The sequence below is a fragment of the Musca domestica genome, unplaced genomic scaffold (genome assembly GCF_030504385.1).
Source record: "Musca domestica strain aabys unplaced genomic scaffold, Musca_domestica.polishedcontigs.V.1.1 1, whole genome shotgun sequence".
Taxonomy (NCBI): domain Eukaryota; kingdom Metazoa; phylum Arthropoda; class Insecta; order Diptera; family Muscidae; genus Musca; species Musca domestica.
This window is the reverse complement of record NW_026712114.1, coordinates 48716473-48742070: the sequence shown is the minus strand read 5'-3', so window position 1 is coordinate 48742070 and position 25598 is coordinate 48716473. Positions and strand designations below refer to the sequence as shown.

General features: G+C 33.3%; 1 protein-coding gene across 4 annotated transcripts in view; it reads left to right on the top strand.

Annotated features, from left to right (window-relative positions):
- The window catches only part of LOC101897807 (phosphofurin acidic cluster sorting protein 1), a 193572-nt gene that overhangs the window by 146070 nt on the left and 21904 nt on the right, over window positions 1-25598 (top strand). For all 4 annotated transcript variants that reach the window (XM_059123661.1, XM_059123651.1, XM_059123647.1 and 1 more), the window contains exons 5-6: window positions 14269-14525; window positions 21894-22179. In XM_059123661.1, coding sequence (XP_058979644.1) covers window positions 14269-14525; window positions 21894-22179 — 543 coding nt within the window. The remainder of the gene's footprint in view (window positions 1-14268; window positions 14526-21893; window positions 22180-25598) is intronic.

Genomic DNA, 25598 nt, shown 5'->3' with positions numbered 1-25598 from the left:
TCTTTTGTAAAGTATTCACGAAATTATTTTCTTTTTGTAATGAATGGATTTTAATTAAAAACGTATTAATTTTAATGAAAATGTAAAAAATGAGCAACAAAGAAATTAAGTATTATGTTGATGCCAATAAAATTTATATAATTTATGATTTTCTTTTTATACTTTGACTGCAATTGATTATTAAATTAAAAAAGGATTGGGATGTGTCAAGGGAATGCATAAAGGGGAAATTATTTCTATGGATCTGAAGGGAAAAAGTGTCAATTATAAAATGTATAAAAAATAATTGATAGAATTTTAACATAAATTATACATTAAAATATATATTTTTTAGAAAAAAAATATACTTATTTCAAAATCTTAAAGAAAATATTTAGGAAATAGAAAAAAATCGTATATAACTTTTTTAGATGGAATACACACAAAACAATTATAGGAAAGGAAAAAATAAAAAATAAAAAAAAAACACACACACACATTTAACAAATGTTGCTAATGATTGACAGTGTTCTTAAGCTGTTGGTAAATAAAGAGAACAAAGTCGAACTTATTCATACTTGGTTTAATATTTTAAATTATGCAGAATATTTGTTATATTTATACAGGTGTTTTGTTACTAATTGGCATTATGATTCATTAACATCCACATTATATGATTGTATTTTAAACACTGCAATTTCGGAAGAGTAACATATGTGTAGTAAAATGATGCGACAAGACGGAATTTTAAGTTTAAATCCCAACGATTCGGGAGCCTTGTTTATTCGACTAAAATATAATGTGAACAAACTACATTTTGCATTATCCGTAATAAAGGATATTACAAATGTTATTTTCCCCATTACCAAGTAATTAGTAACGGCTGTACAAGATGTGTAGACTCGGTGGAAAACGAAGTAAAAACGAGGACAAATTCTAAAGGAAAGAATAAAAACTGTAGCCTATATCATTGGAAAACAAGTAAAAAAGTATTGGTCGGTTTTGCCGACAGAGGATAAGAGTATACCTCAGCCAATGTTCGATTATTTAAAAATATTTTGACTTCTGTTATGATTATTCAAACTTTTGACCCCCTATGGAGTGGATTTTGAAAGAATGGGCCAATATTTCGTTTTGGACCTAACTAAATATGATATAAATATTGCGACGTGGCAGGTTTGGACTATATTGGTAACTTTCTTCACTTTACCTGAGATAAGTGATTATTTTTAAGGTAAAATATTGGTATGGCCAAAATTATAAGAAAATCGAACATTTATATCCAATTTATGGGAAATTATAAATTCCATATTCATCTCAGGTTTCTGGTTGAGAGACATATATTTAAATATAGCAAGTTGTAAAGAATCGCTGAGTTCTTTCGCAATTTATGACAGATAAAAGTATAAAAAATTGTGAGTCTTTGAAGGTGAGGTACCAGAACGGGTTCGCAGATATATAGCATCTTCACAACAGATCTTGTTTAGTTGTGTGATTTTTTTTTTCAAAATCTTGAACCCTATTTCGGGCAGGTAGCAAAAGAAATGGTCCGATGTCTATCATTTTTATAACAGACCATGTATTGATGGGAATATTCAGATTTATTAAGTCAGGAATGGAATTGGATGTTGATTTCGCTTTTTATGAGCTTCGTGGATATTCAAAATGTTGAGCCTTTGTGGGGGAGGTACCAGAAGGAGAGGACGATATATCCCATCTTCACAACAGATATAGATAAGAGTTTGTAATTATTCAAAATTTTGAACCTTTTTGTGGGGGAGGTACTTGATGGAGTGGACCGACATTGTCCATTTTCTCACCTAACCTAGCACTGGCGCAAATATTAGGATTTGCAAAGTTGGAGCAAAATCGGATTATCCCTTCTCTTTCTGTGCAGAAAATATATATTTTCCAAAATTTCGAATTTTTATTTTTTGAAATTGGGGGAGTTACCAGAAGGCGTGGATCCATCTCCGAACTCGATCTAAGTTTGACAAAAATATTACCATGTACCAAGTTTAGACCAAATCGGATACTCCTTTCGAGAGTTATCGTGTGCACCAGTCAGATCGACTTCAAATGTTCTGAAACGGATTTGACCCAAAGAGACCTAGGGTCTAAAACCGTTATTTCGACTAGACACGTTTTGACCATATCAAATGATATATACACTCTCTAGCCATATGACTGAGGGTATAACTAGCCATATGGCTGAGGGTAAAATTAAACTATTTGTAAACCTATTATCTTTAAAATTCCTAAAATGTGGACCCACCGTTATATAGGGGGTTATACTTATGTTGCATATATTTGAGGTAAGTTAGTTTACACACTAGGAATCCGAAATGTCAAAATGCTATTTTTTTTGAAATTTATATCGAAATGAAAAAAAAAAAAATAATAATAATAATAATAATCAAAATATTTTTTGTGAAAACTTGACTTACGGCCGAAACGTTCTATGTGGCCCAAACCTATATTGAACATTTTCGACCGTGAATATCAAATTATTTGTTATGGATCAGGTGTTATCTACCATAAAGTTGATCTGCATTGAATACTTTTGACGGGCAGTTAAACATCCGACTGAAAAGCGGAAATATCAATTGACATCTGATTTAATTGGGAAATGAAGTCGAAGTTGTGATACCGTTATATGGAAGATATACCTTATCGTGGACCGATATATTTCATTTTGTGATGTGCCAAATTTCGGATTATTTGGGCTGATGTTAGCCATTTGGTGCACAATAAACCTAAAATCGGATAAAAATATATATGGGAGTTATATTCAAATCTTAATAAAATTTTGGGAACTTATTTCTGAACTGTATCTAATATCTGGTAACAAAGATTATTGATCTGAACCGATTTTCACCAAATTTTATGTACTTGCTTCTAGACTGAATTCGATCGGATGTAGATTTGGAATGATATCGGTCATTTAGTGTCAACTTCATCCGAAATCGGTTGAAGATATGTATGGGAGTTATATCTAAATTTGAACCGATTCTCACCAACTATAATAAAGTTCATCCATGGGCCAAAAAAATGTTGTTTGAAAATTTTCATCTCAATCGGATAATAAATGCGACCTGCATTTCGTTCACAAAAATGCGTTTCGTTTCAAACCCTATGTCAGATAATTGTCTATACAGGTCCACGTTTCCGTATAGACCAATATAACAGTGACACTCCATATTCGCCGACTTTGCTTCTACAATTCTTTAAAATAATTCTTCTTGGCATTCAATATTTCCCAATGTTACTTTCGAAAAAGTTCTCTGGAGACACCGTTATAATTAAGAAATTATTTGAAAATACAACAAATTAAAAAAAAAAATAACTTTAATTTATGACAAAAGAGCATAACCCAAATCATTATGATCATACATCTTGTTTTCTGGTGCCCAAGGAAATGTTGGTGATAAATCGTTTCGTTCGTACCTATAAACAAATAAGAAAACACTAAATTGCTTGATCTTCGATTAAGTTTGAGGGGAAAGCAAATGTCAATATTTAAAGATAAAGAAACAAGTGATTCCCTTGTTCCTCATTAATTAATGCCCGGCCATAGACCGTGTTTTTTATGGGACTTATTTTCACTATCAGCCATGAAACAACAAAATACCAAAGATAACCACTCGGAATAGAACTGAAAATTCCCCCATATAAATGCCGGCCGGCTGGCCTGCTAGAAATGCAATTCCATAGATAAGTATTCTTCATAGTTTTCATAGTTGCGTTCTCGGCGCTCGATGTTACAAGTAACTTGTTGCCAGTCCATAGAACACTTTATAGCTACACTTCAAGACTCCTCTACAAGTCAAGAGGATGAGATATCATTGTCACTTCATAAATTCTCACAAGGGTAAATGTTTTTTGTTTATATTTATTCCAGGTTTTCCTGTTCACTTATTTATTAAAATTGAAAACAATAAAAAAAGTATCAAAAGCGTTCACCTCTAAACTTACAATGAATGAAACAGATTGCCCACGCAATTGATTAAAGAAGAAGCGTGTGTGAAGTACTTTGTTTTTTTGTGTTTGTTGTTGTTTTTGGGTTTCCAAGTGCAGATGACTACTGCAATTAGGGATGGCAGAATAAATAAAACATGCAGAGCTAGTGCTTGCTTGCGTTTCAGAATCTAGATCAAACACCTTTGATATAATTGGAAATTAAAAAAAAAAAAACTTAACACAGAACCAATCTCATAAGTGTGCTTCGACGAAAAAAAAAAAAGTTTGGAGGGTAATGACTGGAACAGATTTTTGAGATATAATGATGACAAGTGCTTTATTTTATGTGTGGCTCCCTGTGTCTTAACACCGGCCGGCCAACCGACCGACCATCCACACTTCCAGTCAACTGCTGGGGTGTTGACATATTTTTTTTCTTCATAAAATAGTCTGTGAAGGAAAAATGAGTGTTTCGTTTATTTTTAATTCACACAATCACACATCAAAGTCATAAAGAGTCAAAGCAGGGAAAAAAACTAAAGGGGAATACTTTTTTTTTTTTTTTTTGAATTTATCTGTTATTATTTTGTTTTGGTGTTTTTGTTTACTTCGCTACAAAGGAGAAAAACAAAACATATATCAATTGTCTTTGATTATATTTCTCAGAAGTTGTGGAGAGAACGTAGTATTATTAACTGCATTTCATAAGAGAATTTTTATAAACTATAGCACGGGTTTTTGTTGGCTTATTGGCATAGTGTTGCGAAAAGGAATTAAAATTGGTCGTATCATATGTTGGCGAAAATACACATCTAAAAATCGAAAATCGAGAAGAAAATCCATTTTTAGATAATTAGACAAAATAGAAAGATTACAAAGTCCAATTTTTTATTGAAGGCAAAAATGAAGAAGTCTAAAAGTTAGTTGTAACGTGGAGAAGGAGGCGAGATAGACCCATAGTTATTTTTGAGGATCTTCATAAAATCACTTTCTGAGTCGATGTTAGTTATCCGTTAGTCCGTCCGTCTGTCCATGTATCCTTGTGAACAAAATGCAGGTCGCATTTATCACCCGATTGAGATTTTCCAAACAATATTTGTTTGGCCCAAGGACGGTTCAGATGTAGCTATAGCTCCCACATTTCCCTCACATTCGTAATAAACATTCCACAACAATGTCATTTGGTACCAGATATCTTATAGAGTGCGCCAATGCTTTGCCTAATTATATCGAGATCGGCTAAGATTTGGATATAGCTCCCATATATATCCTTAATCCGATTTTAGGTTTATTGTGCAAATAATGGCTAATATCAGCCCAAATGGAGTGAATTTCGGGACGTATGTTTCGATTAGTCGGACCTCGGCTCCGGTATTTTTATACCCTACACCACAAGGTGGTCAGGGTATTATGTCTTTGTGCATTTGTTTGTAACAGGCAAAAGAAAACGAGATAGACCCATAGTTCCTTTTGATGATCTGCATAGAATCACATTCTGAATCGATTTATGCATGTCCGTCCGTCCGTCCGTCTGTCCATGTATTTTTGTAAACAAAGTACAGTTCGCATTTATTGCCCTATCCAGATGAAATTGTGCACAAATCATTTCTTTGGCCCAAGGACGAACCCTATTGAAATTGGAGATAATCGGCCAACATTTAGATATAGCTCCCATATATATCTTCGTCCGATTTGCCTTTTATTGTGCACCACACGTGTAATATCAGTCTCAATAGTATGAAATTTTGCACGTACGATCAGATTGGACCTGAAAATAAGTTTGCCAAATTTGATCGAAATCGGTTCAGATATAGCTATAGCTCCCATATATATTGTTCATCCGATTTCTTATTTTTGTCCTCCGCAGCCGTCATATGCACTCAGTAACAACAATATTTGGGGAAATATATCAAATATAGCTCAGAAATACATTTGCTAAATGTTATCGAGATCGGTTCAGATTTGGATATAGCTCCCATATATAACTTCGTCCGATTTAACTTTAATTGTGCACCAATGTTCTAATATTTGCCCAAATTGTATGAAATTTGGCACTTATGACCGAATTGAGTCTAGAAGCTAGTATGTCAAATTTGGTGAAGATCGGTTCAGATATAGCTATAGCTCCCATATATATTGTTCATCTGATTTCTCATATTTGTTGCCCACAGTCGTAATATGCACTCCGTAACAGCGATATTCAGGGAAATATATCAAATACAGCTCAGAAATATCTGTGCCAAATTTTTTCGAGATCGGTTCAGATTTGGATATAGCTCCCATATATATTTTTATCCGATTTCAAATTAATTGTGCACCATATGGGCAATACAAGTCCGAATTTAAAAGATACAAATACTTCTGCATATTTAGTCCTTTGACCTTTAAATTATAGTTATAATCATAGCGTGTATGATTGAAATCAAATTTAGTGAAAATCGATTCAGAATTGGATATGCCTGCCATATATTAGTTCCATCCGAAACCAAATTGCAACAGCTCCAAAGCCAAATGTTGATAGGTTGTACGATCTACTTGAAAAAAAAATCTTTTGTTATCATAGTGATGAAGGGTATAGTTGGCCCTGCACGACTTTTGACTTTTCCTTACTGGTTTCTTATTGCCATATTTTTCCTCTGGTAGAACAATTTCTATATAGGTTTGTTTTGCCATCTAATAATGGCATTGTTTCAAATTTGGTATTTGTAGTAGACACTACATACTGTGGCATAGCAGATTTAATATTTTGAAAATAATAGCAACACTTTTAAACAGTGTAAGTCCTCCGTATAACTGTGCGTCCTGATTTTCGGAATTGTTTGTACCTAAATACATAATAGTCCATCAGAAAGGGCGACTTGAGATCTTCGAAATACAATGCAGATATCATTTTGCTTTTAACATTTAACATTAACATTTAACATATTGCAGCCCACGCAAAATCAAAACCAATTTCTAAAAATTGTGTTGTTCGAGACACTGTGCCATCGCTCGCCTCAACACATATTCGATTCCTTTCAATAGGTCTCCCTCCATTATGGGTGCCGCTCACGCCTTTTCTTTCTCTTAGTTAATGTGTGGTCGTCTCCCTCTCATTAAAGAGCCATTTATTAATGAAAATGCTTTTGGCAAGAGAGAGTCTTTCTATCTGTCATGTGCATAGATATGCGTGTGTATGGGTATTTAATAAACAACAATTGATTTCAAATTAATATTCTCATTTGACGCTCGTCTCCTTTTCGAGTACAGATCAACCACCAAAAACGCGTAGTACCAAATTTTTTATGTGTTTCAAACATTCTATAGATTTTTGCTTTGTACATAACATAATTGTTTGGCCTTCAATTGATAAATATTCCATTTAGGATAAGTGCTCCCAAGGTCGGCATGTCCAAATATTCGCCATTTTTATATCTAAAAACAAATAAATTTGAATGTTAAAATCTAGTTATATTAGCCTCGATGACATTGTCAGCTTTATTTGAATAAAGTTACGTTGAAAAAAGATGAAAAGATTTATATTTGTTAGTTTGGGGAACTTCAGCACGAAAGAGACAATGGAAACTCTAATTTAAATCATAAATAATATAAAAGTATATTTTTTATAATAAAATAACTATTTACACAGATAAAAAAAACTGCAACAGAGTCAAACGCCATAATTTTTACATTTTTTGTAAATTTTATTGAATGAAAGCAAAAAATGTATGAAATAACATCAAATTTTAGAATAAGTTTAGATTTGTTCGAATTGGTCACCTTTGGCACGAATTATGGCCTTCAAATCAATGAAACCGTCACCCGCTGCCCAAATGTTGCTCTGCGGTATTTTGGCGCATTCCTGGCGAGGCGCTTGCTTGAGGTGATCGACACTTTGGTATTTTGTAGTGCCAACTTTGCTTTTCAAAATACTTCAGACACAATAGTCCAACGGATTGGTATCCGGAGATTTTGGTGGCAATTGTGCGCTGGAAATGAAGCGAGGAACCTCATTTTGTAACCATGTCCAAGGCTTTAATACACCCTCCAGAATATTTTCGCAATAATATTCGGCATTTGTTCTGATGCCACGGTCGATTAATACGAGCGGAGAGCGACCATCAGATGTTATGGCGGCCCACACCATCACCATGGCCGGCGCTTGAGTTCTGGTGGCCAACTCATTTTGTTTGCTTACAAACTGCTGGACAACGAATGTTTTCTCATCGGAGAAAACCAAATTCGGCAGTTCACCACTTTCAGCCAAGCGAACAACTCTTTAGCTCTTTTGAGTCTATTTTCTTTCTGTTGCGGTTTAAGTTATTGACTTTTTGGAATTTCAATGGCTTTACACCGAGCTCATTTTTTAATATTTGCCGAATGGAATATTGCGATATGTTCAGTTGACGAGCCATTTTTCGGCCACAGCGCCGCGGGTTTCGATCAAGTCACTTTTTTTACTTTTCGAACTATTTCTGCTGATGTTGCTGTTTTCTTCCATCCACTTCCTTGACGTCTCATCCTGTAGTAAACAACTTTTTCTGGCACAAAACTCGACATACGTTTTGGATATTATAACTGACCAATGAAGAAAATACCAAATAAATTTTAATTTACTTTCTTTCTTTGGGCTCTCTTCTATTGAGCTACGATACTTGGACAATAAAGATAAAAAACTAAGGGAACAAATGATTAGTGGCTCTTTTGAAACCCTGTTTTCCATGGACCTGTACATTCAGTTATCTGCCAAAGGAAAGGAATCCTCTAAAAAGTGAAACAAAATATTAAAATGCCAAATATCAGGAGATATAATTATATGGGGACTACAGATGGGAGCACAGATGATTGGTGGCTCTTTTGAAACCCTGGTTTCCGTGAACCTGCATATTAAATTATTTGTCAGAGGAGATGGTACCGATTGCGAACACCAAATACCAATTTTCAGATAATTCCCATAACAAATTCCGAATATCGAAAGGTACCATAATAACAGGGAATGTACAAAGATGTTTACCTACATTGGTAATTTTCTGTCATAGAACGTAGTACCCATTTATAAATTCAAATACCATGTTGGAAACTAAAAAACTACAATGTAACAGCAAATTTAGTTTGAACACCTTAAATTTGTCAGTACAGTCATATGAGGTCGATACCAAAAATATACATAAAAAATAAGAATCTATGAGATAGTATTAGTAAACTCATTATTTGGTAATTGGTTTAGAAAACCATCCACAATTTATCAAGCCAGCTGGTGCGGACACTCATTAAGGTAAGAAGTATTTTAGAAAGTTATGATGTTTTCAACATTTTCAACATTTACATGACTTTCGAATTCCCAAACAGTCATCATACACGAATCGAGTCATTGGAGGCTTACCTGTAGCTATACACTCTCTTACTCTCGTAATATATTTTGTCTCTCCCTACTTTGCTTTGTTTTGTATCTGATAGGGTGCCATATGTTCTCTTCTCTGGCTTGTCTTTGATTTCCACTTACGTGTGTATGTGTTATACCGAATCTTTAAAAATAAATAATAAAACACAAGAACATCAACACAACGAAGCAGCAAAAGATAATGAAGTGTTTGTTTCTTATTACTGAGAAAAATTAACAACGCCACCGCTATGGGAAGCCAGTCATATCAGTTTTGAATGCGCCTCAAGATATAACAGACAGAATACCAAAACAGTTCAACCAAAGATATCAAGCGCAGCGTAACGTCGCGCGTTTTTATTTCTAACAAAAAATAATATTGAAAATTCACGAGAAAAAAATCAGTGAAATCATTTGTAAAAAAAAATACTAAAGCAACGTAAAAGTGTTTTGTACAAAATAAAAATAAAACCAAAATGGTTGCAAAGTAATAAAATATTAATTACCTACCTTTTGGGAAAAAAAATATTTAACTTACCAACAAAAATAATAATAAAGAGAAGTGCTTGTAAATGATTCATCAACAAGTGTACAAATTGTGATTAAACGGTTCGCGGTTTGTTATTTTTTTTACTTTTCGTTACGACCCACAAAAAATCAGTCAAACCCAAAATGAAGGAAACAGTTATTAAACCCAAAATAATGAGATTTTTTATAAAAAGTAATAATAACAAATAACAATATTTGATAAGTTTTTTTTTTGCATTTAGTTTAAGCGCATTAAGTATGAACAAATAATGAATGATTCATTTCACGTTGACACAGTTTTTCTCATCACCTCTCCCCCCCAGAGAAAACAGTGCTAATTAATTTGCTTTGGCGCCCATTTTCCTAATCTCTAATTGAAACGCATTTTTCAAAAACATATTTATTTACACACCCAGATACCCACATTTTCTACGGCCTGTGCATTTCTATTATCAAGATTTATAAATTTTAAAATCGCAATTTAAGTGTGTGTGTGGGTGCGTGTGCGGTGTTTGTGTTTATGACACTAATTAAAATAATTAAAATTTTAGAAAATTATTCGTTCTACGCCTTTTTTAGTGCCTTTTCATAAATAACACATGAAGGTTTAAATATCCCAGTCCCATTAAATGTGTTGAATGATAATTTGGAATACAATAAATATTTCATTGTGTGCGCCTCTTCTTTTGTGGTCAAAAGGGGAATAAAAATATATATTTTAATGCATTTTTAAAATATTCGCCGGGTCCATATGGAAGAACAGTGTAATTTATGTTGAAATAAGTAAAACTGGAATTAAGATCAGCAAAGCAGGGAAAACAAACCCAAAAGTGCCCATATATCACAAAAATTGACATATATCGACATTTAATCAGAACTCCAACCCCATACATAAAATATATTTGATCGGAACATGTTTATTAAGAAAATATGACTAAAACAAGAAAAATAAAAAGAAAAACACCTGAAATCGGAATTTACCGTTACATTGAGACTACAGCAAAATGTGGACCCACATAACCCATTTTTTTAACCAATAATTTTTGAAGCAATCCACAACTCTAAATAAATTTTCAAAAGCCTATATTAAGTGTTGTGCGATTTAACTCAAAATATGGGCCTCCCTTACATTTAAAGGCCATAAAAATTTGGACTAAACTCCCAAAACTCTATTGAGACTGGCTTTTCTACAGTGAAATCATTAGAAAATTTTCAGCGAGCTAGATTTGTTGAAAATGAAAGAGTTCTTATACCCTCCACCACAGTATGGAGGGTATATTAAGTATGTCATTCCGTTTGTAACACCTCGAAATATACATTTTAGACCCCACAAAGTATATATATTCTTGATCAGCATAAAATTCTATGTCAATTTACCCAGGTCCGTCCTGCCCGTCTGTGGACATCACTCTAGTTTCCGACCGAAATGACGTAGGTTGATAAAATTATACTCAAATGTGTAATTTGTCTGCAGGACTTTTGGTATTGAAAATGGGTCATGTAGATCCACGTTTTAGTATAGCTTCCATATAATGGTACCTCCCTTTTTTTTGGGTATTTTGGTGGTGATTTAAGCGACATTATTCACCGGAATTGTTTCAAATTTGGTATTTGAAGTTCGCAATGGATACTACAACCTAAGACAGAAAATTTTCTGTGCAGGTCCACGTCTTCATATAGCCCCCATATTACGGTACCTCCCGATATTCGGTATTTTGATGATTTTAGCGACATTATTCACCGGAATTGTTTCAAATTTTGTGTTTAAAGGTCCAGTGGATACTACAGCCTAAGACAGAAAATTATCTGTGCAGGTCCACGTCTTCATATAGCCCACATATAAGGGTACCTCCCGATATTCAGTATTTTGATGATTTTAGCGACATTATTCACCGGAATTGTTTCAAATTTTGTGTCGCAATGGATACTATAGTCTAAGACAAAAAATTGTCTGTGCAGGTCCACGTCTTCATATAACCCCCATATAACGGTACTTCCCAATATTCAGTATTTTGATGATTTTAGCGACATTATTCACCGGAATTGTTTTAAATTTGGTATTTGAAGCCCTTAATCGATACCACAGCCAATTGTCGGTGCACGTACACGTCGTAGTTATTTTTAAGATTTTAACAGAATTTTTAACGGATTTTATTTTTTCGAAAATTGCCAAATTCGTTCCAAATAGTGGAGGGCATTCAAAGATCGGCCCGGCCGACCTAACTGCTTTTTTACTTGTTTATAAACCAAAATTGACTTGAAATAGACTAACAATGCAATTTGATGTCGAATATTTTTCTCTTTGAGACTTTCCCCAAGAAAAACGAAGCTTTGTGGTAGATTTTGACTTGGAATGGAAACTTGTAATATATAAATTTGAAATGTATTTAAAAAAAACATTTAACCTGGATAAATGGGATATCATGAGGCTTATAGTGAAATGTTGTGTAGAAAATTCCTTCTTTTGACACTTTCTGCTTAAAACGATATTTTTTGTCACTTTCAGGCATGAACTCAAAAAAGGAAAAAGAAAAAAAATTATAAAAAATATTTGAAAATATCTTCGCTTTTTGGCGAAGATGGAAGTATTTAATTGACATATAATGGTACCAGAGATTTTTTTCTTTGGTGACTTATAGTGAAAGAAGAATATTTTCCCTTTGACATCATCCTTTCATTTTTCAGACATTCGCATGAAGTACGTCTTTTACGCAAAAAGGTGTTTCTAATACATATGTATTTCTGATTTTTAAACAAGATTTAGACTTTTGATATCTTCTTAGACAAATAAATTTGTAGAATATTCTAAGCGCTACAATCCCGTTTAAAAAAGTTATTTTTAAAGATATTTTGAAAACAAGAAAAGGCCTCTTTAATGACTCGCTTGAAGGTTAAAATATTTAATCAAAATAATCCTCATGTTATTTAACAGTAATATTACCTAAAATGAAGAGATTACCAGGAATCTATATCCAAAAATGTCGATATTTTAAAGAGGATGGAACTTTTCTATTTGTTTAGATTACTTTGCGATGTAAACTTTCAAAACCTCGATATGTGTTTTTATTATACCTATATAACGGTCCCTCCCGATATTCGGCATTTTTCATCGGAATCGTTTCAAATTTCGTATTGGAAGATCTTAATGGGTACTCTGGCAAAAAAATCGTATGCTTGTCCATGACTTTGTATAGCTCCCATATAAGGGTACCTCCTGATGTTCGACATTTTCATGATTTTAGCGTCATTATTTTCCGGAATTATTTCAAATTTCGTATTTGAAGTTTGTAATGGGTACTACAGCCTATGACAAAAATATTCGTATGCAGGTCCATGTCTTCTTATAATATGTTGATCACACTTTACTCAGATGTATCTTATGTCTATAGGACTTTTGGTATTACAAAATGGCCACACATAACAGTTCTAAATCTACTCACAGTAAATCTACTGACTTTGTTGAAATAATTCTTTTATAATCCAAATGTATTTCTCAAAAATAGTCAATATAGTCCTTGTAAAACATTGCGAAGTACTCTTGATTTTTGTTTGGAAAGTTGTTCAACAAATATCCTTACAATTTCAATTTATTTCTTAACAAAAAAATTTTTTGAATAAATATTCTTTAAAATTTACGCTTATGCCTCATAAGGTAATTTACAATTTTTATTTTAAAATTCTAGCTCTGAAATTCCTTAAAAATATTTAAAATCAAATAAAGTCATTAAAAATTTTCTTATATCCTTATCCTTCATTAAATACATTTTAATATATACTTAAAGAAAAAAATAAAAAAATCGTCGTCCTGAAAATCCTTAAAAAAACTCACGAATCTAGCTCTATTGATAGTCACTTAAATTATTGTTATTATTGCTGATCCCTCGACCAAAATATACCGCATTTGAACTGACATTTTTCTATAATCTCCAATGGAAAAATATATATTTTTAAATGACGTATTTTCATATATATATATTTATGGGGGTGCAGTCGCATTATCAATATGAATTTTATAGAAGCACATGTTAGGAGCATGTGTGTATGAATAATTTATTTTTAAATATACGTATGTAAGTATGCAACACTTGCATACATGCAAATGTATTCCGTATTATTATTTGTCTCTTTAAAATATCATTGTGTTTTGAGGCATTGGACAATTATTATATTTTTTTTTTTACAATTATTTTTTACAACAATATTTACCACAATTCTTTGGACACTATCTCTTTATAATGCAAAGCCACCAATCAAGACGTTTTCTTTGAGTACATGATTTAACTTCAATTAACCCATATTTTGTGGTCATCATCGTTTTTATTGCTGTCCGTTTTATAATAATGTTGTTTAATCTTAGCTTTAAAAAGACACAAAGAATAATATTAAAACATTACTCTGTTTTGTTAATTTAATTTTTTTAATATATTTATTTTTGTTTATAGATCGCGTCGCTGAATACTCCGACGAAGATGAAGAGGGTGAATTTAGTTCGGGTGAATTTAATGATGATCTCGGTATACCCGGCTATGATCCGAAACGTGATTACAATCCTTCCAAACATGATATGCGTAAATATCGCAAATTGCAACGTTCCGAAGTGGAGGATGTTGTGGCCTTGGGTGGCGCGAATAATCCCGTCGACAGTGATAGTGAATTCGAAATGAAGGATAAGAGTTCGTCGAGGGCTAAAATTAGCAGGGTAAGTTGAAATACTCTATTTTCGAAGACACTATATAAAAATATATTCTAATAATCCACAATTCTAAAATATATTTAGAAAATCCAGAATTCTTAAATATTACAAAAAAAAAAAAAAAATAAATAAATAAATACAAATCCACGATTCTAAATCCACTACACTTTAGTGTATTCACAATTCTTAAACATATAAGAAACAAAGGAGTATATGGTGTGGATGATGGCTTATAAGGGCCGTTCTCTGGAAAGTTGTATTTATTTCGAACTTGCTTGCTTCCAATGCATACACTGGTTTTAGTGCTGCTTTAGGAAAACGGGTTAATGGCTCTGAACGTTGAGACGGCAACTTCAAGTCGGCTGCACACAGAGGTCCGCGATTCAAATCCCACAGTCAGGCTCGGCTGAATTTTAATTTTTGAGCTTTGCCTTGTTAAGAAAAAACTTTAAATTTGGTGTTGAGAATTGATGTTGGAATATAAGTACTAAGTGTGCGAACTATGGTACTAAATTTGAAAGAGTTTGGTTTAGGGGGGTCGATTAAAGCTGAAATTTTGTATTGGTGTTCCTGTTGGTGGTAGGTTTCTGATAAAGATGTTGTTATTGAAATATGTACTGTATGTATTTGGGACAATTTGGCATCTAGTGTACATATAGTGCTTGAAATCTGAAAAGTACTAAATAGTACTACATTTGGTAAAATTTGTCATTTAGTGTACAGATAGTGCTTGAAACCTGAAATTTGGTATTAGGGTAGCCGTTCATGTGTAGCCTGAAAATATAGAGATAGTTTCCGAAATGTGTACTGTAATTGTACCAAAAGTACTGAATGCTCCTATATTTGATATTTCGTGAACAGACTGAGACCCCGCGTCGCAGTGGCCGAAAAATGGCTCGTGAGCTGAACATATCGCAATATACTCTTCGGCAAATATTGAAAAATGAACTCGGGGTAAATTCAAAAAGGTGCAAGAACTTACACCGCAACAGAAAGAAAATAGACTCAAAAGAGCTAAAGAATTGCTTCGCTTGGCCGAAAGTGGTGAACTGCCGAATTTGGTTTTCTCCGATGAGAAAATATTCGTTGTCCAGCAGTTTGATTGAAAATTATCGTGTTTACTTTCCAAAGAGGTTAGCTGAAAATGTGCACCTTCGATTGGCCACCAGAACTCAAGTGCCGGCCATGGTGATAGTGTGGGCCGCCATAACAGCCGATGGCCCCTCTCCGCTCGTATTAATCAACCGGGGCATCAGAATAAATGCTGAATATTATCGTGAAAATATTCTGGAGGGTATATTGAACCTTTTTTTGCTTTCATTCAATGAAATTAAATAAAAAAAAAAAAAAAAAAAAAAAAAATAAAGGCGTTTGTTCGATAAGTACTGAGTGGTCAATTGGGTTTTGGGTGAAGGAATAGAGCTGAAATCCTGAAATTTGATATTAAGGTCTGTTGGTATCTGGCATTAAGATGTTGAGGTGGTTTTGGAAACATGTGCAATAATTGTACGAAAAATACTAAATTTGGTATTGGGTGAAGGGACAGAGCTAAATTTGTGGTCACTGTTGGTTTCTAGGGTTTACATATGGAGGCGTTAAAATAGTTGTTAAAGAAAAAATAGATGTGCAATGGCTTTACAAATATCTTCCTCAGAAAACTTCAAATGAACGTTTTCGAAGACTTTCTGCTGTAAAGGTAAACATTTTCCGATTATTCTTTTCGAAAAAAGTAAAAAAGTCTGAAAATTAAGATCGATGTGTGATTTTTTGGAACGATTCTAAAATTTTAAGGTGGACTTTTCGCTGATGAATCTATCCTTGATAAAATATTTTTAAAATATGTTAAATTGAAAAAATATGATTTAAAAAAAATCAACTATTCAAAACTGTTTTTCAGAACCCTGCTCAGGTTTCTTCAACTAATTTGAAATTAATTAGCAACATGATTTTTGAAATGTTGTAATTGGATTCCACTTTATATTAAGTCATCCATACCCATATATAATTTATTCATAAATTGGCATAATCGTTTTAACACCTGTTTTATAATCGCTCATATTTTGTTTGACAACAAACGGTGGTCCACAACATTGCCGTACATTCATTCATACATACATACATACCCACACACATGTGATCTTTTAATGGGCGATTTACCTCGACTGGTCCCCCCTTTAGAAAATGTTTCTCTTGTTGTCTAGAAACGATGCGACGTCATTCATTCAAATATCCACAAATGTGTGCATTTGTGTTGTACATTTCGTTTGTTTATATGAATTTAATGTATCTAATTTAATAAAAGAAAAACAAAAAAGAAAACTATACCTCTGGGTATTGTTAAAAATTATAACCTAAATTTCCTCAATTAATTTAAAATGAAATATATCGCACGCACTTCGTATGAGTTTTTGAGTTGAAAGGAGGCAGGCACATAACCGAAATGTATATATACACACACATATATATCATATTGCCTTAACGTGGCCCTCAACATCACTGCCAGCCAGACATGCTATTTGTGTCCTCCCATTTCAAAACGTGTGCTTGTTTGTTTGTTTGCGGATGTATGTAGGTGATAATTTACTACAGTGAGGTGGTAGACAGACAGCTTACTACACTTCTGGTATTTAGTTGATTCATTCATGCGTGTTGGCAATTATATATTAGGTGTGTTTTTTTGCTCAGCAATGAATTAGTGCAGAAAATATGATTTTATTTATTTATTTTATTTATTTATTTATTTTATTTATTTATTTATTTTTTTTTTTTTTTTTTTTTTGAAAAGCGATCATTGCATATTATGTTTGGAAAAATAATCGGACCTATAACTGAATACATGTAAAAACTACCAGAGCCTAATTCGTAAGATTTTAAAAATATTTTTCAAAGAATTATCAGACAATTATAATCATGATTTTTTCAAAATATCCGAAAAATTGTGATTTTTAAAATAGTTTTTAAGATCTAATCGTATATTTCAAAAGTGATTGTGGTGGATTTTTAATTTTTTTGATGGGTATATTCAATGATGGTTTTTCATAGAATGTTTTTGTGGACATTATTATTATGGAAATTATTTTGACGAGGATTTTTAAGAACAATTTCATAGGTTTTGTCGTGGAAGAGGATTGTTAGAAATATTTTTTAAGGCTATTTTGAAATGCTGTTTTACAATATTTTTGAGAGCTTTTATTGTGGATTTAAAATATATATATATATATATATAAATATATATATATATATATATATATATATATATATATATATATACATATATATATTTATATATATATATTTTTATTTTTTTTTTGTTTTTTTTTAAAGAACTAAAAACGTGGATTTTTAAAAATATATTTTGAATTTTTTTTAAGAATATTTTATTTTTAAGAATATTTTTGGGAGCTATTAGTGGCATATTAAAGAATATTTTTTTAAGAACCGATATAATTATTTTTTTAATATATTTGAGACTTATTATACATATATACAGGGTAAGATAAAAACTCCAAAAAAGTCAAACGCCATAATTTTTTACATTTTTTTTTTAAATTTTATTGAATAATAGCAAATATCAAATTTTAGAAAAAGTTTAAATTTGTTGGTCACATTTTGCACGAATTATGGCCTTCAAACGGCCAATGAAACCGTCACACGCTGCCCGAATTTTACTTTGCGGTATTTTGCCTCCAGACTCCAGACACAATAGTCCAGCGCATTTGTATCCGGAGATTTTGGTAGCCATTGTGCGCTGGAAATGAAGCGAGGAACCTCATTTTGTAACCATTCTTGGGTGGCGCGTGCTGAGTGCGATGCTGCTGAGTTCTGTTGGAATATCCAAGGTCTGCGGCCAAAATGTTTGCGTGCCCAAGGCTTTAATACACCCTCGAGAATATTTTCGTGTTAATACTCGGCATTTATTCTGTGGCCAACCGAAGTTGCACATTTTCAGCTGACCTCTTTGGCAAGTAAACACAATGTTTTCTCATCGGAGAAAACCAAATTTGGCACTTCAACACTTTCGGCCAAGCGAAGCAACCATTTAGCTCTTTGGAGTCTATTTTCTTTCTGTGGCGGTGTAAGTTCTTGTACTTTTTGGAATTTACACCGATCTCATTTTTCAATATTTGCCGAATGGAATATTGCGATATGTTCAATTCACGAGCCATTTTTCGGCCACTGCAACGCGGGTTTCGATCAAGTCGCTTCTTTACTTTTCGAACCATTTCTGCCGTCCACTTCCTTGACAAAAATTATCATCAAAAGGCTTTTGTACGATCGTAAATAATATAATGAGCTGTCATTGGAATAATTTTAATAGCTGTCGGACGAGTGGCTTTGAAATGACAGCTGTCTGAAGTTGGTTGCAGTCTTTTTATCTCACCTTGTGCACACATGGACACACAAAACAGCGAACATAATAGTTTTTTCCCACTAAATTTTACTCCTTAAGTAAACTCTTCTTCTATTTCGAACATTGTCTCTCCCATTCTGATTTAAAAAACAGGATTACTCGCAAGACACAACGTAATGTTTTTTTTTTTTTTTTTTTTTTTTTAAATCTGACGCTTCGCGCACTACTACTTAAATAGAAACAAAAAGATTAAGTCTAATGTTTGAAAATTTGTATTTCTCTTTTTTTATTTTTCATTTGTAAACAACAAAATTTCCTTATGTACAAGTTTGACTGTAGTTTTTAATAGGAATTCTTTAAAAGATCTGCCAAATGTCTTCTATCTTTAAGTGTGTCTATAGATAATATTGAAAATATTTCAAAAATTCCTCAGACACCACCAACAGGTGCCAAAAGCTTTCGCCCGTTTTCTCATAACCACATTTATAGTTTTCCCTGCCCAGATGAGACAAGTTCATTAGCTTATGAAAAATAAGAAAGAAAAAAAAACAACTAAAACTGTTTTGTGTTTGTTTCTTAATTTTCGGCATATTTTCAAATATACAAATAAAATCAACACACAACACCAATTATAATAAAACACTAAAAATATATCAAAATATATTATTCTTTTGTTGCATCGACAGACCGACACACACATGCCATACAACCGTGTGCCTTGTGTCAAAATGTCAACGACAACAAAGTAAAGCATTTCTTGTGATTTATGACAGATACACACATATGAAAATTATTATTATTTTATTTTTAATTATAGTTTAAATGTTTCGCTTTTGTGAGGAGATTTAAAAGCGATTACTATAAAAATAGCTCTTGGCCATTGGAAAATGAAAGTATTTTGTAAAAGTAGTTCAGTCAGAGTATATTTTTTGAGATAAGATTTTTTTCTCAGAACTATATTAAAAAATGCATAAATTATGATTCATATGTGTATATGAATGGATTTGTGAAAATTGGGTTATGATGATGATTTATTTTTTAAGTATCAGAATTATTGTGTTGTATATTTGTCGTACAAAAAAAATCTTTTCAAAAGTATGGAATATACTTTGGAGATTATTTTATGAGTTCTCTACCTAATATTTTGGGAAATTCTTAGTCGAAGGGCATATTTGAATGACATCCGTTCTAATTTTAACAAAAAAATAAATAAATAAATAAATAAATAAATAAATAAATAAATAAATAAATACTGATTTAGGAGAACAACCTAATGAAAAAGTCTTATGGCATTATTTTAAATTGGATTATTTTTTGAAATGTAGGCATATTCTATGAAAATATGTTCTTTCACAGGTTTTGTACTTGAATAGGCAAAATACATTTAACAGATCTTCTATCAACGGAGTACTTTTTACGGTTCCCCTACAAATTACAGATATTGAAAAATGAGTTCGAAAATGAGCCATTGAAATGCCAAAAAGTGCAAGAACTTACACCGCAACAGAAAGAAAATAAACTCAAAAGAGCTAAAGAGTTGCTTGGATTGGCCGAAAGTGGCGAATTTGGTTGTCTCCGATGAGAAAACATTCGTTGTCCAATGATCAAAATGATCGTGATTACTTGCCAAAGAGGTATGCTGAAAATGTGCACCTTCGGTTGGCCACCAGAACTCAAGCGCCGGCCATGGAGATGATGTGGGCCGCCACAACAGCCGATGGTCGCTCTCCGCTCGTATTAATCGACCGTGACATCAGAATAACTGCCGAAAATATTCTAGAGGGTGTATTAAAGCTTGGGGACGCAAACATTTTGATCGCAGACCTTGGACATTCCAACAGGACTCAGCACGCGCCACCCAAGAATGGTTACAAAATGAGGTTCCTCGCTTCATTTCCTGCGCGCAATGGCCACCAAAATCTCCGGGTACCAATCCGTTGGACCATTGTGTCTGGAGTATTTTGGAAAGCATGGTTGGCACTAAAAAATGCCAAAGTGTCGATCACCTCAAGCAAGTGCTTCGCCAGGAAAGGCCAACATTCGTGTGACGGTTTCATTGGCCGTTTGAAGGCCATAATTCGTGCCAAAGGTGACAAATTGGAACAAATCTAAACTTATTCTAAAAGTTGATTCTATTTCCGATATTTTTTGCTTTCATTCAATAAATTAAAAAAAAATGTAAAAATTATGGCGTTTTTACTTTGTTGCAGTTTTTTTTATCTCACCCTGTTTAGATAGAAGGCTTTCGATGAGTCGTCAATATTCCGAAAACTTTACACTGGTCTCCTACCTTATATAGGTCTTCTATAGGTAAAACACCTTATAAAGGTCTCCTATATATATAGAATACCTTATACTGGTCTCCGATGGATAGAAGACCGTCGACGAGATAGAATAACGTATACAGATCCTTTAAATACAGAAGACTTTATACTGATCTTCTACATATTCCACATATACTGGCTTACTATATATAGAATACCTTATACTGGTCTCCTTTTTTAGGTCTTCTATAGACAGAAGAATTTATTCAGGTCTCAGATAGATACAATTTCTTATAAAGTTTTCATATAGATAGAAGACTTTATAAATGTCTCGAATAGATAGAAGACCTTATACTGGTCTTCTACAAATGTGTTTCACTTACAGAGAACTCTCTCAAAGCCTTCCATATACAAAAGCCCAAAGGTCTTCTACAGTTTATGTATATTGAAAAAATTCCCATCATTTTGTCTCTACTCGTATTTTTATTAGTGTCTTTGAAAACAAATCCGAAAAAAAAATAATTGCAACATACAAATATTTCCCAAGTTTTCCAATCAATCAAACTTAAGAAAATGAACAACAAAAAAAGCGAAAACAATTTAAATTTCAATCACATTGCAAACGCCGAAAATGTTGTGTAAATGTTTGTTCTATCAATCATTCATCGATTTACAAATGTCTTCATTGCTTAGGGGTCGCCTTACACTTACATGCCACGTATTCTAACTCCCTCCCCCTCTTTTTCTTTCTAATTACAGACCATTTCCCTGCAACAGCGTAATTTCAAGCAGAAAATCTTTGCCCTACTCAAACGTTTCAAAGCCTCCGAGGAGTTGGAAGGTGAAGTAAATCGCAGCACAGCTGCTCTACATGGCGGACGTGATTTGGATGCATTATTTCAAGAGCTCGAATCGTTGTCATGCTGTGAGGGTGATGATTCTGGACCGGATATAGACAGTCTGTCCATTGGTTCGACACCCAAACCCTCGCTAAGGCCATTCTTTACCAATTCACGGATAATGCTACACGATGGCGGTTCTGGTGGTAAGTTCAAATCAAACCAAATACTAAGAAAATGCTTTGATTTATTTTCTTGTTGTCGTTGTTTTCTTATGAAATTCACTTATATTGAAAAAAGAAAGTTATTACATTTTGGTAATGGTATATTTTTAACAAACTTTTAGTTGGTTCATGCGCATTTGTTAAGTTTGTAGTAAGAATATTCCGAGTAACTTAAAAAAAGACACCAACATAATTTACTATTTAATAATTCATTGAAATACAGCCTAATATCAAATCCTTATTATTTTAGTTGCTTCCTTATTTTTTTTTTAAATTTTGTTCACTGTATCCTTGGTTTCTATCATAAATAATTTCAAATTAATTAGTTTATATTTATATCCTTTTGGTTGTTGTTGGTCATGGTAGAGTAGAGCTAATTAAAAATAACCATTCCTTCGTTTATAGTATAGTGTTTATTAATATTTAATGCGCGGGAAAAATCTACTGAAAGGGTTATGTGCATACTAGGATGGGTCGCAATATAATTCGACAAAAAAAAAAAAAGATCCCCAATAATGATAATACCATGGTACAATAAAAAGGTAAGGTAAAGCTACTAGATGAATACATTTTTTTTTAAGTGTGCCCGACTTCTGCCAATTTTGTGTATTTATTTATTGTTTTGAAAAATAAAAACAAAATATTTTCAAAAGCAAGGATTGGAAGAAACTTAAATTCGTTGGCGCGCATTTATGATATTAACCAGCTTTTCCACGCTTAGGATCATATTTTTGAGAGAATATCCAGACATTTCATTCATCTTCCGCAATATTAGACTCATTTTAAAAATGAAAAAAAAAATGAAAACACCTTGTCTGACAGGAAGCGGGCATAGCCTCAGGGTTGTATTTCTTTAGTTTTATAAAGCTGTTCTACCTCCTTATTGTACCGTGGATAATAACACTCTTTATATGTACGGATATTTGGCATGTTTCTGTATGAATAAACAAAAGCTAGAATATTTAAGTTTAACATTAGAACCACTGCTGGTGTGAAGCGGTGATTTTTAGATAATCGTAGTTTAAAAGTACGACAAGTGCAAAAGCTTAGAAATTTGAGTTTCACTCTCCATACAAATTTGAGCGGGAGTAACTCCTTGCAGCAAAATAATAAAACAAGAATAGTAGATTGTTACATGCCACTCGAATTATAGCAAGTTTGCTTTGTTTGTTTTCGAATGGGAGTAAAATCCGGTCGAAATCAGCAGATTTAACTCTAGCCAAGGTTTTGTCAGTCACTTGTTTTATTTGTGCATTTTTCCAATCTGCTGCACCCTGTACACACTCCAGAATATTTTCGCGGTAATATTCGGCATTTATTCTGATGCCACGGTCGATTAATACGAGTGGAGAGCGACCATCGGCTGTTATGGAGGCCCACACCATAACCATGGCCGGCGCTTGAGTTCTGGTAGCCAACCGAAGGTGCACATTTTCAGCTGACCTCTTTGGCAAGTAAACACGATCATTTTGTTTGTTTACAAACTGCTGGACAATGAATGTTTTCTCGTCGGAGAAAACCAAATTCGACAGTTCACCACTTTAGGCCAAGCGAAGCAACTCTTTAGCTCTTTTGAGTCTATTTTCTTTCTGTTGCGGTGAAAGTTCTTGCACTTTTTGGAATCTCAATGGCATTACCCCGAGCTCATTTTTCAATATTTGCCGAATGGAATATTGCGATACGTTCAGCTCACGAGCCATTTTCGGCCTCTGCGACGCGGGTCACTTCTTTACTTTTCGAACCATTTTTGCTGATGTTGCTGTTCCTTCCGTCCACCTAATTGACGTCGGGCTACGTTACCAATATCACGGTAATGAGCGATGGTACGAGACACAAAAGATTTATTCACATTTAAATGCTGGAGTGCTCTAACGATAGCCACTTGTGGTTTTCCACCCAAATATAAAGAAATCACACTATCACGCTTGAATTCCAGCACGAATAATTTTTTTTCTGGAAAATTCTCACCAATATTCTTTTGTACGCTTGTAAACAATATAATGAGCTGTCATTGGAATAATTTTGACAACTGTCGGACTAGTGGCTTAGAAATGACAGCAGTCTGAAGTTGGTTGCATTGCCGACGGACAGGCCTAAATCGTTTTAGATCAAGAATATATATATTTTGTTATGTCTAAAAATCTTATTTCGATGAGTTACAAACGGAATGACGAACTTAAGTGGTGGAGTGTATGAAAATTGTTGTCCCTGGTGGTTATTTTTCACGAATTATTTTAAGAACAAGTTAAAAAGCAGTAAGTTCGGCCGGGTTGATCTTTGAATACCCTCCACCATTTGGAACGAATTTGGAAAGTTTCAAAAAATAAAATCCTTAAAAAATTCTGTTAAAATTAAAAAAATTATATTGGGGTCTATACGACATGGACCTACATAGGCATTGTTGGTCATAAGCCATTACCATATTCAAATTCGAAACTTGAAATAAACGGTGAATAATGTAGCTAAAATCATCAAAATATCGTATATAGAGAGGTACCGTTATATCGGAGCTGTGCGAAGACCTAGATCAGCATAGACAATTGTCTGTCATAGGCTGTAGCATTCATTACGAACTTCAAATACGACGTCTCAAACTATTTCGGTGGGTATTGTACCTAAACTCGTCCAAATACCGAATATAGTGGGGCCTATACGAAGACCTGCGTATGCAATTTTCTGTCACAGACTGTAGTTCCCATTACGAACTCTAAATACGTAATTTGAAACAATTCCGGTGAATGATGACGCTAAAATCATCATCAAAAATCATCAATATTGGGAGGTACTGTTATATGGGGGCTATACAAAGACGTCGACCTGCACAGACAATTTTCTGCCTGTGACTGTAGTATCCATTACGAACTTAAAATACCAAATTTGAAACAATTTCGATTAATAATGTCGCTAAAATCATCAAAATACCGAGTATAAGAAGGTACCGTTATATGGGGGCTATACGAAGACGGGGACCTGCACAGACAATTTTCTGTCTTAGGCTGTAGTATACATTTCGAACTTCAAATACCAAATTTGAAACAATTCCGGTGAATAATGTCGCTAAAATCATCAAAATACCGAATATCGGGAGGTACCGTTATATGGGTGCTATATGAAAACGTGGACCTACATGACCCATTTACGAACTTAACCTGCCTAAATTTTAGCCTTCTATCTCAATTCGTTCGAAAGATAGCGTGATTACAGCAGACAGACGGACATCGCTAAATCGACTTAGAATTTTACGCTGATCAAGAATATATATATACTTTGTTGGGTCTGACATGAGTATTTCGAGGAGTTACAAACGGAATGACAAAGTTAATATACCCTCCATAGTATGGTGGAGGGTATAAAAATCAAACATTTAAAATATAATTTAACTTAAAAAAAAAATAAAAAAT